This window comes from Chaetodon auriga, chromosome 15, assembly GCF_051107435.1.
Source record: "Chaetodon auriga isolate fChaAug3 chromosome 15, fChaAug3.hap1, whole genome shotgun sequence".
Classification (NCBI taxonomy): Eukaryota; Metazoa; Chordata; class Actinopteri; order Chaetodontiformes; family Chaetodontidae; genus Chaetodon; species Chaetodon auriga.
This window is the reverse complement of record NC_135088.1, coordinates 14,023,109-14,040,767: the sequence shown is the minus strand read 5'-3', so window position 1 is coordinate 14,040,767 and position 17,659 is coordinate 14,023,109. Positions and strand designations below refer to the sequence as shown.

The 17,659-nt window shown below is 42.6% G+C and overlaps 2 protein-coding genes across 2 annotated transcripts; one reads left to right on the top strand and one right to left on the bottom strand.

Annotated features, from left to right (window-relative positions):
* The first annotated feature begins 1,256 nt into the window (after window positions 1-1,256).
* Window positions 1,257-6,919, top strand: cdc23 (CDC23 (cell division cycle 23, yeast, homolog)). The gene is made up of 16 exons (XM_076750583.1): window positions 1,257-1,404; window positions 1,878-1,950; window positions 3,089-3,226; window positions 3,349-3,391; window positions 3,489-3,594; window positions 3,684-3,816; window positions 4,045-4,222; window positions 4,322-4,419; window positions 4,600-4,681; window positions 4,913-5,066; window positions 5,176-5,295; window positions 5,433-5,508; window positions 5,605-5,666; window positions 5,839-5,917; window positions 6,046-6,165; window positions 6,270-6,919. The coding sequence occupies exons 1-16, from the start codon at window positions 1,292-1,294 to the stop codon at window positions 6,420-6,422; spliced, it is 1,728 nt and encodes a 575-aa protein (XP_076606698.1). The 5' UTR covers window positions 1,257-1,291; the 3' UTR covers window positions 6,423-6,919.
* Window positions 6,920-7,307: 388 nt separating this feature from the next.
* Window positions 7,308-15,985, bottom strand: kif20a (kinesin family member 20A). The gene is made up of 19 exons (XM_076750836.1): window positions 15,845-15,985; window positions 14,358-14,528; window positions 14,125-14,250; window positions 13,870-13,989; window positions 13,419-13,557; window positions 13,121-13,296; window positions 12,490-12,589; window positions 11,916-12,125; window positions 11,457-11,568; window positions 11,269-11,343; window positions 11,030-11,173; window positions 10,447-10,615; window positions 10,172-10,324; window positions 9,832-9,971; window positions 9,484-9,586; window positions 9,118-9,313; window positions 8,931-9,022; window positions 8,700-8,837; window positions 7,308-8,011 (listed from the first exon to the last, which is right to left on the bottom strand). Exons 2-19 carry the CDS (start codon window positions 14,520-14,522, stop codon window positions 7,637-7,639), a joined length of 2,733 nt encoding a protein of 910 aa, XP_076606951.1. The 5' UTR covers window positions 14,523-14,528; window positions 15,845-15,985; the 3' UTR covers window positions 7,308-7,636.
* Between the last annotated feature and the right edge of the window lie 1,674 nt (window positions 15,986-17,659).

The window sequence follows — 17,659 nt, the reverse complement described above, 5'->3', positions numbered from 1 at the left end:
TAAACTTCTTCTCATCTGTACAGTAGATCGCCTCACCCTATCCTTCAAAGAGCCGTGCGGGCAGGTTTTGTAGTCTAACTATTCAGCAGCACAAGCTCAACAAAGACAGGTCTGGAAATAGGCTAAGGATTTGTGTTACTGTAAATAGCAGCAGGGACATTATAGGGGTCACCAACAAGCATTTAAAGACTAGAAGCCAGGCTGTTGCTGCACAAATGCCATATATGGACATGGTGACATGAATATACTGGAATGAACTGCATTGGGAAAGAAAAGGGTGTTGGTTTATTTGTAATACCAGCTCCAAAACAACATCCAAACAAAGACTTTTCACACTAACCTGAACCCTAGTGTTCAGAGAGCCTAGAGCTTAATCTCAAGGTTATGTATCCACAATGTCCAGGTCCACATCTTCACAATACTCAGATCACTTTGCTTTGACTCACTGTAGCAACATCACAGTGATTTGATTGGGCCAGGAACACCCCATTGCCTTGCTCAAACTTCAGTTCACATCAGTAACTTTTGGCTATGACCTTTATAAATCAGGGCTTAACCCCACTTCATAGCAGGGTAAAGCTGTGGGCTAATGGTGAGGATATCACACATTTGAAGTTTTGAGTGAGAAAGGACTGTAAGCTCAGGGCTAACAGAGCCGTAAGCCCTGGGCTAATGTAGGTCTCAGACAAAGGCTAAATATAGAATGAACAGTCCTGATGATGTCTTTATCCAGTACATGATTGCAGGTAAAGAAAACACATTAGTACTGCTGCTACTGCTGTTATTATATTGGATTCCAAGACTGGTGTGCATACTAAGTTATTGTATATAACATTATTATTACAAAACAAATTTGTTGTTAGGCCCTGAAGATAGATATATAAACTGGTGCATACCTAATTAATTTGTAGGACACAATCTATATTCTGATATTATGATTTCTTTTATGATTTATTTGGATTTGTTGACTTTGTTCTTCATTACAGCCTTTGCTTGATAACATTGTTTAATGGTAGTTAATATAAAGTACAATTAAAAATACACTTACAACTTAAATTGAGTGTTATCAGGCTACAAACATGTGGCTGTGATACAAAGCAGTGTAGTATGTAAAGGCGATATGTACCAGGGATGACAAGATCTGGTGAACATTACGAACAATGTATGTTTATGACAAGACAAAATTATTCTTTTATTTTGGAAGTAAGAAAGAAGAGGAAGTGATGTCATTGTTGATAGGCGGGACTACCCCTTCAGAACTAGCACCAATAGCGTACTTGCTCGGTAAAATATGAAAATGGCGGCTCTCTGTAGTGAGTTTGGGGACCTGGTACAGATCAAGAAACAGCTAATATCAGTGATATCGCTTTGTAAAGAAAGAGGACTTTTACACAGCGCAAAGTGGTGAGATTGACCGTGACTAATGTGCCATTAACTTCCTGTCTTTCTGCTCTTTTTCCACGATAACTGAGTGTTAACACCAGCTGTCGGTCCGTTAGCTACGTTAGCAGTGCTTTTTGACAAGTCTTATTATGTATATTTAGCTAAAGCCGTTCACTGAAAACATTAAATATGTAACACCATTAATGTTATATTTCAGCTAAAAGCGTCGTTAGATGGTTACTTCACTTTACATTGTCAAAGTATTTGCGGTGCAACGCTTATGTTTATTTCTTAACCATTACTGGACTCAATTTGTAGTTACTGTCAGTTCCTGTCGATGAACAAAAGTCTATAATGGACAATGTTGGATTAAAAAAACAAACATATTTGTTGTGTTGTTGTTGTTTTCTGCAAGAAGAAATCTGACAAAACTAATCCTACAACTCTTATCAATGGCACGTTTATGTCACATGCTTTCTGTGTTTACCTTTTAGGGCTTCTGAACTGGCGTTTGCTTTGGACCCGCTTCCCAAGGATGAACTACCCTCGTCACCTCCTTTTACAGAGGTCTGTACACCGCCAGGCCCGAGGCTCTCCTGACTTGAGTTTGTTTTCATTACATAGTTTTTAACTGCCAACCCACCCGGTGTCTCTCCGTTTCTCCTTTAAGTATTTTTAGGTCCTAAAATCACTTTATTTCGTACATGTCTGTCAGTATCACATATGTACAGTTGGGCTGCAACTACCCATTATTTTCATTGTGTTTTAATGTGTAGATCAATTTCTCGATTTATCGGTTAGTTGTTTGGTCTATGAAAGGTTGAAGACGCCCATCAGTGTTTCCCGAAGCCCAAGATGATGTCCTCAAACGTCTTGTTTTGTCCACAACCCAAAGATATTTAGTTTACTGTCTTAAAGAGGTAAAGAAACCAGGAAACAGTCACATTTAAGAAGCTGGAATCAGAGCATTTTGACTTTTCACTCAAACCAATTAATTGATTGTCAAAATATTTGGTGATTGATTTAACAGTTGACATCTAATCAGTGCAGCTTTAATATACAGAATATCATTTATGAGCTTGTTCCAGCTCTTCATTGAAGCTGAATGATGTTTCCTGAGTGAAATATTCAAAGCTAACAAACTGTGTCTTCATGGCTGCATTATCAATCCATCCAGCTGAATATTCTAGATGTGCTGTGCATCATTTTCATATAAATTTACCTAAAATTCAGCCTAATAACCAGTCCCATTGGTTCCTAGTGACAGTGTACATCTTTAAAAATAGGGGAAAAAAATGTCTAGGTTCATTTTTCAGAAATGTTCTAAAACAGCTGGTGACTGTAGGCTTTAGCAGAAGTTATTGAGAGTCAACTGTCCGACACAAGGAAGAAATCAATGATATGAGGTGCAAAGTTGCAGCACATTGTCCTTTCATCTGAAGTGTGGTGTGTGGCGTTTAATGTTAATCAACTGTGTCCTTCTCTCACGAAGGGAAACGTTATACTGCCCCCTGCTGGCAGTTTGTATGTAGCGTGCAAAACTGCCTGTTAACCATGAGTTCAGAGGTGACTCACACAGTTATTACCTTATGAAAACCCGTTTGTGTTTTTCACCAAGATTTATCTGTTTTTCAGTAATGGAGTTGACTTGATGAAGATAATTAGGATGACTTTGTAATTGTCTGTGTGTCTGTGCCAAACACAGGAAGATGCACAAGACCTGGATGCACTCACACTGGCTAAATCCTACTTTGACCTGAAAGAGTATGACCGTGCGGCTTACTTTCTGAAAGGCTGCTGCAGTCTGAAGGCTTATTTCCTCTACATGTATTCTCGTTATCTGGTAAGATTCTGTAGACATGTGGCCGGCCCACATCCTTTGATCCTTGATTTTAGTTTCGTGACAAGACTACTTTCACTTTAATGCTTGTGAACCATTGTGAAAGTTTGCTTCTTTGTCTTCAGTCAGGCGAGAAAAAGAAGGACGATGAGACAGTGGACAGTCTGGGTGAGGAGTCTTGTTTTTTTTTTGTTTTTTTTAGTACTGATGTGACTTGAACTGCCCTTTTAACACTGAACTTTGTGGTGCTTTTCTGTGGTTCCAGGTCCTCTGGAGAAGGGTCAGGTGCGCAATGAAGCGTTGCGAGAACTGAGGGTGGAGCTCAGCAAGAAACACATTGCAGGAGAGCTGGATGGGTTCACCCTGTACCTGTAAGAACTTTTCCTCTGAAGTGGACACACTTTCCTCAGATTCTGCAGTTGACTGATCACAAACTCTGTCTGTGTGTGTGTGAGCACAGGTATGGGGTGGTGCTACGAAAGCTGGATCTGCTGAAGGAGGCGGTGGAGGTGTTTGTTGAGGCAATTCACGCACTTCCTCTTCACTGGGGAGCCTGGCTGGAGCTCAGTAACCTTGTTACTAACATTGAAATGGTAACTACCTTTGTTTGTACACGCAGACAGATCAGTTACCATTTACACCCAAAGTCAGTACTCGTAGGACAGCCGGTTGACTTTTAAACTTCTTGATGCCTCAGAAAACAAAACGTGAACTTTCTTATATTCAATAAATGCAAAGAAACTTGAGGAAGAAAAACTCCACCTGAGATAACTCTAGGCACTGAAATGATTCTGTCTTGGTCTCTTGGTCTTTCTCCGCAGCTGAAGTCACTGTCTCTGCCAGACTGCTGGATTAAAGACTTCTTCATGGCCCACATGTACACAGAGCTGCAGATGATCAAAGAAGCGTTGCAGAAATACCAGAACCTGATCGAGGCCGGCTTCTCTAAGAGCACCTACATCATCTCACAGATTGCCGTAGCTTACCACAACATCAGAGGTTTGTTTTTTTACCATCCTTCGGTACAGATTTTGCCTGCCTGAAGAATGTAACAGGGACAGGTTTGGTGTTACAACACTCTGCCTGTTTTCATTTCAGATATCGACCAAGCCTTGGCTCTGTTCAATGAGTTGAGGGAGCAGGATCCGTATCGCATCGACAACATGGACACATTCTCCAACCTGCTCTATGTCAAAGTGAGTTCTCCACAAGTGATCTGATGCCTCATTGATGCCTCACCTAGATCTGTGTTTTTGCTTGTTCCCTAACCCTTCACAGGGAGGTTAGAAGTCTAAATAACAATAAAGCCATTATTGAATCCAAAATATGGAAAACATTTTTAGTTCTCCTGCTGATGCTAATGAACGCTTCCACAGAGCATGAAGCCAGAGTTGAGCTACTTGGCACACAACCTGGTGGAGATCGACAAGTACAGAGTGGAGACGTGCTGCGTTATCGGTGAGTGTTGAGCCGACCTGATCAACGTTAATGTTCATTAAATACAGACGCCTCCCCGGGTTTCATCAACAGTTAGTTGATGAATATATAAAATGTATCATTGCGCTTCATAAATTGTTTGCAATTCATCAATAAAAGTACAAAATATAGCTTGTCAGCTGGTCTGACATTTTTGAGCCATTATTTTGAATTACAGTAATGTGTAAAATACGGTCTGTGTCTCATCCACAGGTAACTATTACAGTTTACGCTCTCAGCATGAGAAGGCAGCTCTGTACTTCCAGCGGGCCCTAAAACTGAACCCTCGCTGCCTCGGCGCTTGGACCCTCATGGGCCATGAATACATGGAGATGAAGAACACCTCAGCTGCCATCCAGGCCTACAGGTTTATTTCTAGACCTTTGACAGCAGGGTGGATGATTTATAGCAGCTTGTTTTGTTGTTGCCAGTGTTGTGTCCTTGTTATATGGCTTTTTTGTTCTTCTTTGTATCAGACATGCTATTGAAGTGAACAAGCGGGACTACCGTGCCTGGTATGGCCTCGGTCAAACGTATGAGATCCTCAAGATGCCCTTTTACTGTTTGTACTATTACCGAAAGGCTCACCAGCTCAGGTATGGAGGAAAATAAGGCGATTTATGCAAGTGTTCTTTTGGAGTAAAAATTATTCTGAAGCAGCTCTGCATTAAAATATGCAAAGCTCAGACACCAAATGTCTGTCATGCGGTTTGACATACATGCATTTTTGCAGGCCCAATGACTCGCGCATGTTGGTCGCGCTGGGTGAAAGCTATGAAAAACTGTCACAGCAAGTGGAAGCCAAAAAGGTACGTTTGTTAAAACTGTCAGTGAAGGCTGTTTTGTGTCATGAATTCACAAAGGTTTCTGGCTTATTCTTGACTTGACATTCTGTTTTTGTCTAGTGTTATTGGAGGGCATACTCTGTTGGAGATGTGGAGAAAATGGCTCTTCTCAAACTGGCAAAGTAAGTGTCTAACACTGTCAACAGAGGAAGTGCAATTCCAAATATCAAATAGCATTTAATAATAAAATAAAAGCTCAGATCTGCAGCCTTTTTCCGTTGTCATACGTCAACATGTTGCTTGTATCACCCAGAAATCGGGGCTAAATGTGAATTCTGCTTATTCCTTTGTCAGGCTGCATGAACAGCTGAATGAGTCTGATGATGCGGCTCAGTGTTACATGCTTTACATCCAAGACATTTTTTCTTGTGGGGTAAGCATTTTAATGGATCTGTGGTTTGGAGCAAGGCCACAGTTAAGACAAATGTTAACACAACAAGCATACAATTTTGGCCATTTGTTCAGAAGAGACCTATTTCAAATAAAACCTCGTCATCACAGGAACAGCTGGAGCACGCTGAGGTGAGCACAGCCCTGCGGTACCTGGGTCAGTACTATTTCAAGAACAAGCTCTATGACGAGGCGTCCCTCTGTGCTCAGCGCTGTTGTGACTACAATGACGTAAGTGTACCCGCATAGTCTGAGCGCCGTGTACTAGTTGCTGTAGCAGAGTGTAAACAGTTGTTGTAACACGCTAACTGGTGTCGTGGTCACTCTGCTCGCAGGCTCGTGAAGAGGGAAAGGCTCTGTTGAGGCAGATCTCACAGGTCAGAGATCAGATTGAGACGCCGTCAGCTGATCTGTTCGCTCCGCTCTCCAACAACAACACCCCCGTCAGGAGGGTCTCTCCGCTGAACCTCATCTCCTTTACACCCTGACAGCCACCCCTCTATTCACTGCCTTCAAAACGGACAATTTGTGTGTCCTGTGACATGACACTGCTTGGGGGGTTTGTCTTTGACAAAGACAGCGTTGGAAGGATTTACTGCTTCCAACCCATAGACTTGGTAATACCATTAAAACTGAATTTGTTTGTAAAATGTGCAGTCCTGATCATTTTTGTCCGGGATCAGACAAGTTCTGTGCTGCAAATGTGAAAACAAGTAAAGCAGCAAGTGCTGGGGTTCGGCTGATTTACACACCACAGTGAATCGAGTAAGGTTTTTGAATAGCTTTTTAAATACACATGCAGCTTTTGTATATCTCAGTGCTCGCTCAGCAGTGTAAAAAGAAAAAGGGACACCTTGGATCTATTTACATACAAACATGTAGAACGACAGCACACAAACACACCGTGTTTTGACTTGCAGCCATGAGTCGTGCCTCATCATCGCTGATATGTGATTAGTTTAAATAAAGCATATCTGCTCCGCAAGGACTTGTTCTCTTTCTACTTTGGTTTCATGGATGTGAAAACACTGCAGTGAAAAAATGTTTTGGCATATGAATAAAATACTTTTTTCAGCTTTGGTAACTAGACTGCTCTGTGACGGCCCAGGGCCTCGGTGTTGTTTTAGTGTTGCTGGTTCCTGGTTGGTTGATGCTGAAGGCCAACAAGGAACTGTAGGCTGCTGGCTCCAGGTTTCATAACACCTGCCTCATCCTGGTTGTTTGGTGGCCCCCTCTCCCCCGGCACCTGGCACTTTGGATTTCTTTGATTTCCTTTGGTCATACCATGCAGGGGCCAACGGAGAGACGCAGAGTCACCTCAGAATGTGATTAAGTCTCAGAGGCGGGCCTTAACAAATTTCAATGGGTTTTATTGTGCAAATCTGGAAGCAAAGACGTGGAAGAGAAAAGGTTAATTACTGTACACACATGCACCACTCTTAACGTACATTCCTTAACTATCAGCCACTGAGAAGCTTTACAAGAACACCTCAGTTCTCTTAGCGGTATACTGCGACCCTATTAAAGCACAACTGTTTTACTGGCATTAACGTCACAAGAATTTGGTATGAATAACAGTGACTTAACTGCACTGCAAAGAGTATATAAAAAAATGATAGAAAATTCTATAAAGTTACCAGCAAATAGAACTGTTTTTGCATAATATCAAAAAGAACACACTCCCACTGCAGCTCTGAGGACCTCAATACTTCCCCCTCAGACTACGAGGGGTGGGGGCAGGGCTGCAAGGTGGAGACTGCTGGCGAGAGCGCAAGATCCGCGAGTAAGGGGTAATGTTTGATTCATCAGCGCACACGTTGTATTTACGGGTTGGGGTACGTGTTGAGAACACAGACTGGAAAAAGGGACGTTTCTGCGGAGGCCGGTTCTCAGTGTCACTTGGTGCAGCGGCCCCACAGCCCCTCTTCTTGCAGGAACCTGTTGTGGTGGAGGTATGAGGACCTGAGGTGGGCGGCTGTGGCTGGGCAGCCTCTATCTGGGCCAGGGTCTCTGCTTTCCGCCTTAAGTCAGCTTTTACAAGCATCAGGCCATTCTGGAGCTCCACCAGGATCTGGTCCTAAGGAGAAGTCAGTCAGAGGGGTTAGATGACGCCACAGAGGGGAGTGAAGGTGAAGGTGGGAGGTTGGGTAAAAGAGAAAAGTGAGGCCAAATGAAACCTGGTGCAGATATTAGAATCCTATATTTAGTTTAAAACCCAGCTGTGCGTCAAGATTGTTAGTGAAGAGAGAAAAAGAAAGGTGAGAATCGCACTACAACCAGATGCTTCTCACATGTTAGAGCATCTGTAATCAGCATCACAGTGAGAGGATATACAGTTACTGTCAGAACTGTGCCCTAACTGAACTGTTTGTAGAGATGCTTGCAGGCGTATCTGTTTGCCGGGATCTTGATTTAGTTCAGTACTTTTTTAGCTGAGCTTCAGTTAATGCCACTTCCCCTCTGCAGTAGACTTTTTTTTTTATTAGCAATTAAAAAAGGGTCTTATCCACCTAATAATGACGAATGAATGAACTTAGCTGAAGTCTGACGTACCTTAATTACATAAATTGACAAAAACTTTCACCGACAAAATAATTAGGCTTAACTTGAGAGTTGCATTATTCAAATGAGCGAGCTTTCCCATACCATGATATTTATTGTTTGTGCAGCATTTTATACAAATTGTCTCAGTAGACACCCTTTTAAATAGTTCATAGAAAAGCTCATCTATAAATTACATCATATCATGCTCTACTTGGTTGTACCTGTTTGGCTAGTGTCTCATCTGCAGCTGCTAATGTCTGGCGCAGCTTCTCCCCTCCTGTGTTGTGGCAGCAGGCTCGTCCAGCAGACTGCAGGTCCACCCCGAGCCGCTGCAGATCCAGGCGCAGCTGACGCAGGTTCTGATAGAAAAAGTCACAATTTTAGTCTGAGGATGAGGAGAATCACGCGCAGCAAAGCCTCGGTGTACGTCATATGGTGCAGCAGTAACTGACCCGCTGACCCTCCTCCAGCTTGCGGTCAGCAGCACTGGTAAGGGTGCCAGACGACCCTGGGACCTCCAGCTGCAGCTTCAGCTTTGTCAGCTCTGCGCAGGGAAGCAGAACAAGACGGTCAACTGCCATGAACAATATTTTACCATCAACATGTGATCAGCAGCGTTTCAGTCGCCCTGTGACTTACCCTGCGTCTTGGTGAACAGCTCAGTGCGACACTGGTTGAGATCAGCGTGCAGTCTGCCAGTTTCTGTTTGCACAGTGAGGCGCTGGGACCGCCGAGGCCCCTCAGCGTCTCCCTGTGGCACCGACATGGGGGCCAATTCAGATTCCTTCCTTTTTTCAAGGGCAGCAGACAGAGCTTCAATTTCCTGATCTCGCTCCTAAAGGAAAAAATGCTTGAGTGAAAATCATAGCATTGAAATTGAAATACGACTTCATTCTGGACACTTGATGCATAAGATGTCAAATGACGATCTCATCCTCACAAAGTACGGGGATGAACAAACACTGCCTGAAATCAACGCAGACTGAAGGCTGATGTCACGCTCACCTTTAGCTCCTGGCTGTAGAACTTCTTCAAATGTTTTTGTAAGTTAGTTATCTTGTCTTCGTACCTCTCTTCAATTCGAGTCCTCTCTGCCTCCATGGTCTCACTGCAGGGCAAGAAAGCAACTCAGACTCTGCGCGCAATCAAAGTCCAGCATTTTCTTATCAATATAATGTTGAAACTCCCCTGATTAATGGAACTTCTCTGAGAAAATAAAAATACGGAAAGGAATGGAAATGATTTGTTCATTTATCTTAACAATTGTGAGCAAATTCTATCCATCCGAAATGCAGCCTAGTTTGTATTAAAAACACTCAAAACGTTTGATCTAAACAAAGCACACTCACACACCTGAAGCCATCTTGCATCTCAGAGATGACCTCCATCATCTCAGAGACCACCTGCTCTCTCACATTTGCCTCAAGAGCCTCTTTCTCTTCCCGCTGGCGCAGCACCTCTTTCTTCAGGATATCGATGGCCTGCAGCAGAGTCTTAATAAAGCACAGTCAGCTGTTAAGACACTGGACATTTGAAATGCTGGTTAAAAAAAGTGCTTCCAGTAACCTTCAACTGGTTTTATTGCTTCTTAAAATGCATCATCTAGGTGATATGGCCACATATCTAAATGTGCAAAACACCCCCAATGGAAGCCTTAATTGAAACAGAAAAGATCTCATATGGAGGGCGTTACCTCAGTATTTAACAAGGTGATATCTCCGTCTTCAACATCACTCTCATCCTCCTCTTCTTCAATCACTGTGCTTTCATTACCATTGGCTGCTGGCTCACGCAGTAAAGACAGGATGTAGGCCACTCGGGTCTTTGTGGACGGGCCATGGACCAGCTGAAACCACACAAGGGATTTTTTTTTTAATCATTTCTTTGTTTCTCTTATACCTACATGCAAGAATAAATCCGTTCCACCAAAACTCATGAGTTGGTAGAGTAAAAGAGCTTGTTTCACACCTGAGTAGCAATCGCTGAGAATTTGAGGGCCTGGAGGGTTTCGTCATAGATGGAGGCACATAGATTGATGTTGACCACCATGCTGGAGGTTCCTCGGCCACAAAAGAAACCCTGCAGGACTCGGGTCAGTTTGCTGTCCCTGAAGGGCACCACTTGAGGAGGTCGTGATCTGTGGATTTTTTCGAAAGTCTTTTTTTAAATGCAGCTCTTTCTCCAACATCTCATTCCAGCATCTTATAATAAGAAAATATGTCCTCTGAGTGAAGCACTTGCCTCAGTGTATGAAATGTGCGATATCAATACACTTGCTTTGATGTGGAACAATAATAAAATTATTGCAGAAGTCAACATGAAAATAATTCAGAGAGAACACCTGAAAACATAACGGCCAGTGGCCCAAAGTGTATGCTTTATGTAGAACATTGTCACCGTGCCATCAAACTGCCCCTTCTTTTGCCTGATAGAACACAGCAGTTGCTGGTTTACTGCCGCTTCGATCATGTGTAGGTAATACACTGACTGTTGATAAGCACCCCTTACAGCCCCACTTAAAATAATCCAAACTATCAGCTCAAACACGCACTTGTTGTTCTGGTTGTGCCTCAGAGTAGCAATGCAGCGTCCCAGTGTTAAAAGGGAGGTGTTGATGTTGTTGGCCTCCTTCATCCTCTCACCATTACGCTGCTCCTTGCAGCGTTCAGACCCAGCCAGATCACACACAGTCAGTCTAAAAAGAAGACGCAAAGCACAACCCTGTTTTACCACTTTTATCACAAACTCGCGATATACAAAATCTGAATGGACCAAACAATGTTAACTTACTCGCTGATGTGCATGGCCGGGGATGACTCTGCCTCTGGGCGGACGTGCAGGACGCGGACAGAGAAAATGCTGTGGCTGCGTGGGTGATGAATTTATGATCAGAGGTACAATAAATCTGAGTCAAACAAACACAAAATCAACTAAATCAAAATAAGGCCTTGAAAGGCAAAAGTTGAACGTGCTTCTACCTGCGGCTGGAGTTTTGGTTGAGGTGAGTGCTGGCAAAGCTCTGGTTACGACGTCCAGCCCTCATAATCCTCCAAGCTTCCTCAGCACTGCGGACCTGGATCCAAGTGAGGTCTGACAGAACAAGAGGAAGAAGCTAAAAAATGGCACTAACAGGAGAAGCAGTGGCAGAAAAAAACAAAACATGTTTTCTGTGCCACTATGCAGATTTTCAAGTGTTTTTTATCATTTATTGCAGCGTTTCTCATGAAGTGGTGAAGCATTCGCACCAAAATAGAACCTGGAAACACTGCAGGTATGATGCAAAAGAAGCAGTCAACAGCCTCTGACATCATTTCCTGCTTAATGATGCGTAACATCAGATGAGACACGCTGTATACTGGGGTTAAACTTCAGGAGATTCAGACTGATACACGCTAATTAAACAGGTTAATGTTCTGTGGACATTACTTCTGGGTTACCTTTCACGTAGGGGTTGCCTTGCTTGTCATCACTGAGGCGCAGAGTGACTCTTTTTCTGGGCTGCAGTGAGGGTGAAGCATCCAGCAGGTCATACAGGAACTCATTGTAGATCTCATAGAAGGACACCCAGATGGAAAACTGCACCCCGTCCTCCAGATCGTCTCCACTGTGTGAAAGGCTGTCCGGCTCCAGACAAACGCTGTCAGTGTCTGCAGAGAGAGACAGTTGGAAATCTATGTGTGACTTTTTTTGAGGGCTTTTACAAAGGCGGCAACGATATAAATGTAATGGAGGCAGGATTCAGTTTAGTATGTATGAATGAAAGTGGATGTGTTCTACACGTGGAATTTAATTTGGTATGTTAACACGAGCTTATACTGTGCCCTCATCTGTCACTGGTCTCCACACTATCCACCCCTCAGACGGCACTAATTCTCCTCTAAAATATGTGGTGTGGGAATTTGCTCAGGAGCATAATCAATAGGTCTTTGATGGCCTGCCTGTTTTTGCCATATTTGTCTCCATTTTGGAATATATTGCTGTCCAATGCAGGACTCATAAAGTCCTCCTCACCTTCAAGCTGGTTGGCGATGTTACTTGTAGAGGAGAGTCCTCCGATTCCACTGTCCCAGATTGTAGTGGTACCACCTTGACGGGAACTTGGAATGTCGTCCTGTAACAAACGAGAGCGCATCACCTCGTATTTGTGTACAAGAAGATACTGAATTCCTTTGAGCCGTGTGGCCACTCAGACCAGCCAAATGAATATGAAACAAACCGATATAAAAGCTTACACTTGAGACTTGTGATTAAAATGAAATGGCCAAGCAACAGCTTTGAGATTTTCATCTTCAGGGACATTTGGAGATAGAATTTTAGTTTTTTGGCACTTTCTTAAAAACATGTGGGAGAGATGCAGGAAACTTGACAAAACATCAGCCATATCATCGACTGCAGTTGAATATTTTTCATTCTTAAAACAAAGGAAAAACTCAGCCTGTTACAGGTTGGTTGGCACTGAACTAGATGGAATTCTTGTCTGAGTTTAGAATGAGTGAGTTACTGAAACTGACACACTGCAGTAAAAGAAATGTACAAAAGTATATCACTGACATACATCTGGCAGCCGTAGACACTGGAGCACAATGTAACAACGAACTTGCATTTTTTTTCTAGGACCTCTAAAAGTTGTTCTTCTGTTTACCTCTTTGAGGAGTGAGTTCCTGCGGATTTCCTCCACCCTGACCTCATGGGCTTCAAGACGCCTCACATCCTGATACATGACAGGCTTCAGGTCCATGGCACCATAGAGACGACCCTGCAGTTTCCTGAACAGAGACACTAAAGCCCGGGGCAGGAGGCCTGCCTCTCGACCACTGCCTGCGGGTCAAAGTCAAAGGTCAAAGTCATTTAAGATTTATGGAGCTGCAAACATCAACATCACAATCAAATTTGGGTTTTATACTGGAGAAATATGAGCACAAGTAAAAAAAAAATCTCACCCTGAATAGTGTAAGTCTTTCCAGAATTGGTGACACCGTAAGTGTAGAGGAGTCTGTTTTCTCCTTGAAGCACATCTTTCACCATCTTCTTCATTGTGCACTCATAAAACTGCTGCTGTGTGGTCTCTGCTCCAAATATCTATGAAGGATGGGTAATGAAAAACCATCAGTGGCCATTTTTTAGAAATATTAAGGAGTTGGTGTTTTACCTCAGCATCATCATTGTTTATTAAAAGCATTGGTTGCTACTGTACGCACACCCATTAGCCCATATTTACCAGCACTACTTGCAGCCCTAGAAATGAAGAGTTGTTTAGAGTTATAATTCACCTTCACTCAGGTCAGCCTGCAACCAACACCACTGCTTTTAAAAAAGCAAAGTCAACATAGTTTCAGGTTGACAACCAATCGTGAGCGTGTATATGTGCAGCAGGTGATGTGACTATCTTACCTTCGAGAAGCTGAACTTGTGCATGCTCTGGGTGATGCCCCTCTCTGCTGTCCTCATGTTTTGAGATTCTTTTGGAGCTTTAAGCAGCAGAGTCTCTTCATCTTGGACAACCACACAGCCCTAAAGGAAGAGTGAACCTTGAGCACAGAGTACAAGTGTACTAAAAGAAATATATGCATGTGTACCAAACAAGAAAAAAAAGAAAAGAAACACCCAGAAAAGCCAGTGGCTGTAATGTTGACTTCATAGTCGCACCTGTTCTTCTCCTCTGCTTCTCTCGGTCTCCGTCAGTGGCCGGATGCGCAGAAAAACCTTCACCTTCTCGGAGTTCCCTTCATCACAGCTTCCTTGTTTCGCCACTGCAGGTTTCACTGCTCGTTTCTAGAAACATAGATTGAAAAACATCTTTATTGCTTTGTTGGTGACATAGAAGAATTGAACTCATGAACCATCAAACAAGCCAAGTAGCTAAAACCTCTGACTCTCACCAGGTCTGTGGCGAATGGCCGGGTGTCTAGGCCAGGTGAAATGACAGAGATCTCAGTCAGACGTGGTCTGGCCATCCCTCCATGCTCTGCTGCCGTAGACTCAAACACAGCCATTTCCTCATCCTCATCATAGCCTGCACACGGGGAGGACAAAGACAGCGCCATGCTTACCTGTTGAAAGAGGACAAGACGTCATGAGTATGAAATAAAGTATATGATGTAATTGCAACAAACTTCAAATGTGGCCGTGAGCCAAGAAATGCATGGAAACACCACCTTGTAATGTCCCTTTGCATATAAGCTCAGGATCAGAATTTACCTGCATTCAATATAAACAGATAAATACATTTGAAATCGTGCAGTCTTCAGGCAGCAGCGCACGTTTTGAGAGGATTAGTTAAAATAAGGGTGAGCTGTGAGAAAAGGTGAGAAATGCACAGAAACTGGATGAAGCCTGCTCTGACCTTCAAAGCCACACAGAAACAAGTCAAACAGGAAAGTGATTTCAAACCATCACCTGTCCTGACAAGTTTAGTACAGGTATATAGGTGCAGCAGAACGACGTCATTGAATCGCAAGGACACAGTGAAATAATGTTTAAGCGGGCCTGAAAATGTCAAATGATGGGTAAGGTACTAAAAGTGCTTTTCCTGCTCAAAGTTAGACTCTCTGTGTCTGCTTAGGTTGGGGCAGATTAATTCTCTGGAAATCTCAAAGGGCCACAAGTGACTGTGAAAGCTCCACCTGACTCCCCGTCTCCTGACAGGAGCTTCACAGGGCAGTCACACTGTGCTGTGGTCAGTGTCCTCGGTGTCCTCTGGCCCTCTGCAGGACACAGTGCTCAGTCCTGAGGCCACACCTCCTCCGGTTCTTCATTTTTTTTAAATACGATCACTTGACTTGACTTGATTACTTAGCCTTTAAACAAATTTTGGACAAGAGTAACAGTGCGTGACTGAAGCTCAGCTGACACTGAACGATCAGAAGAAGTTATTAGACCTTAAACGTTTTAACAAATGATGTAGGACGTTACTTTCAATGTAACACTAACAATGGCAACTTTTACTCAGAGAAACACGGCTCAGCTGTCCGAGCAGATAATGTTAGCGTAGCGTTAAAGATGTTTAACAGCTTAAGTCAACTTTACAGAGACAGTCAATGTCTCTTTCTTTTTACATTCTCGTTCATGTTAGCGAACCTGATCTTTAATTTAATCAAAACCTGTTGCAGTATGAGTTGAGTGCGTGCGTCCATACGTTAACGTGAGGGCCTGTTTGAACGTGCACGAGAAGCGCCGTCCATTGTCTGACATTTAGAAAATCTAGTGGTCAGGTTCACCAAACTAGCACAATGCCGAGGTCGTTGTTGTTGGCTAAAAAGCTTTCTGTCAGTTCAGTCAGCATTTATAATTACAGCTGTATCACAACAAGCTGTTTGTTGTTCAGCATCGAATGACCCAGCTAACAGCAAAGGTTAATTTAACTTACCTCGAATATCGACAGTGCGATGAGTGCGCCGATTAGGAAATCTCCAAAACTCAACTACTTGATTAAAACGGGAAATTTTAGTTGAAATTGTGTCAGAGCAACCCGGAACCAGCTAACGCTAACCTATTGCTTCTCCTGAATTTCTAAGCACCCCGATCCCGACCTGATATATTTTTACCGGACTGCGTTTCGTTTTTGAACAATGCGCCGCCTCTCTAGAGCGAGTCACTGATTGGCTAAAGGTAGTGACGCAATCATTGTTTACAGTGACGCGGCACTCAAATGCAGTACGGGGGATAGGACCAGAAGATGTCGCCGTTTGAACTACTGAATGAAACAAATTCATTCTTTCAGGATAAGCCTTTTGAAATGAGTATTCTCGTTTTCAGCAGGGTCCAAAAAGAAATGCTTTAAAACAGTGAGCAAATTTGAGCACAATTGCTTCGGTGATTTTTGAAGTTTTTTTAAAAAAGTCGTTTCTCCCATCAACAGCAAACGCCCCAGTTGCCCGCCCTCTGATTCATGGGTACACACAGTGCGCTAGTTAAACGGGTCCCTCTTAGACAAAGACACCTTTCAGAAGTTCCTATTACGTTTTGAAAACAAATGTGGTATTATTTTTATTATTTTTATTTTTTAGTAAAACATATGTGTGGGGTAACAAGGTTCTCACAAGGGATTTAAATACATAACAAATACCTGAAAGAAATAAAAACGACAAAACAGAAAGAAAACGATGGGGAGGAGACAAACTGTGTCCAATGAGAGTGACAGTTATTATTTTCAACGTACGTACGAATGTATGGATAAAGTAGAAAGGAAATCTTGCTTATCCAAAACTAAATGCCATGTTTATTTCATGTGCATGTCACAAAAAATTGTTTCATTTTGTTTGACAGAAAACAAGAACAAAATAGAGGTCAGAGGTTGTGACTGTGATGCTTTTTTTTTTTTTTTTTTTGTAGCTAGGATCCGTGTGTCTGATCCTAGTTGAACCATTAGAGAGACATTGACAAAGGTGCTAAAATGGGAAGCAATGGCACAAAAGGAACCTGTTCAAACAAAGCAAAGAAATACACTTGACTGACGTAAGAACTCCATGATGAGGACACCTGTCATGAGTTCCTATCACGTGTAGGCTATATGTTTTGACGGTCGTTTGTTCACAACCCAGATACATTCAGTTTATTGTCATAGAGAAGTAAAGAAATTCGAAAATATTCACATTTAAGAAGCTGGAATCAGAGAAGTTTTAGGTTTTTCTCCCCCTTAAAACTGTGCTCATACCATATCAAGATCTAGAAAGTTAGTGAGAAAAGCAGTGTGTGACTTGGCGCAGTGTTGTGATCTGTGGCTGTTGGTTGTTTGTTCTTAGCTGAGTGTTTTCAAAATCTGCATTATATTTTTTGAACATTGTCTTAAATTAGAAGTTTTTTACTCTCCGCAGGCACCACGGACATATCATGCTCCACCAACTCGCCCTCCACAAAGACTTTCTGAAGCTGTGGACAAAGATCGTCCCGGACAAAGAAAGACACGCTCTGACAAAGATTTTGCAGAAGGCAAAGTGAAGTGGAGGAGAGCTGCAGTGTTGGAGTACATTTGTTATTGTATTCTTTTTATAAATAAATAAATAAATTTTTCACACTTCTAAATGTAACTTTCAAATTCACATTTCTTTAGCTTGATCATGTTCATCTTTGCTTCATTATTATCAAGAAGCACCATCCTTTCTTCTTATCCTTGAGCATCTTTTGAAAATAGGAGTGATTCAAATAAAAATCATGTTGTTGTCCAGAATAAATCTGCCAGGTG

Coding starts and splice junctions, on each gene's coding strand:
- cdc23 (XM_076750583.1), top strand. CDS start 1,292: ATGAAAATGGCGGCTCTCTGTAGTGAGTTTGGGGACCTGGTACAGATC. Junction 3,595..3,683: donor GATGGGTTCACCCTGTACCT/GTAAGAACTTTT, acceptor GTGTGAGCACAG/GTATGGGGTGGTGCTACGAA. Junction 6,166..6,269: donor GCTGTTGTGACTACAATGAC/GTAAGTGTACCC, acceptor CTCTGCTCGCAG/GCTCGTGAAGAGGGAAAGGC.
- kif20a (XM_076750836.1), bottom strand. CDS start 14,522: ATGGCGCTGTCTTTGTCCTCCCCGTGTGCAGGCTATGATGAGGATGAG. Junction 12,126..12,489: donor CATCGCCAACCAGCTTGAAG/GTGAGGAGGACT, acceptor CTCTCTCTGCAG/ACACTGACAGCGTTTGTCTG. Junction 11,174..11,268: donor CCGGCCATGCACATCAGCGA/GTAAGTTAACAT, acceptor TCTTCTTTTTAG/ACTGACTGTGTGTGATCTGG.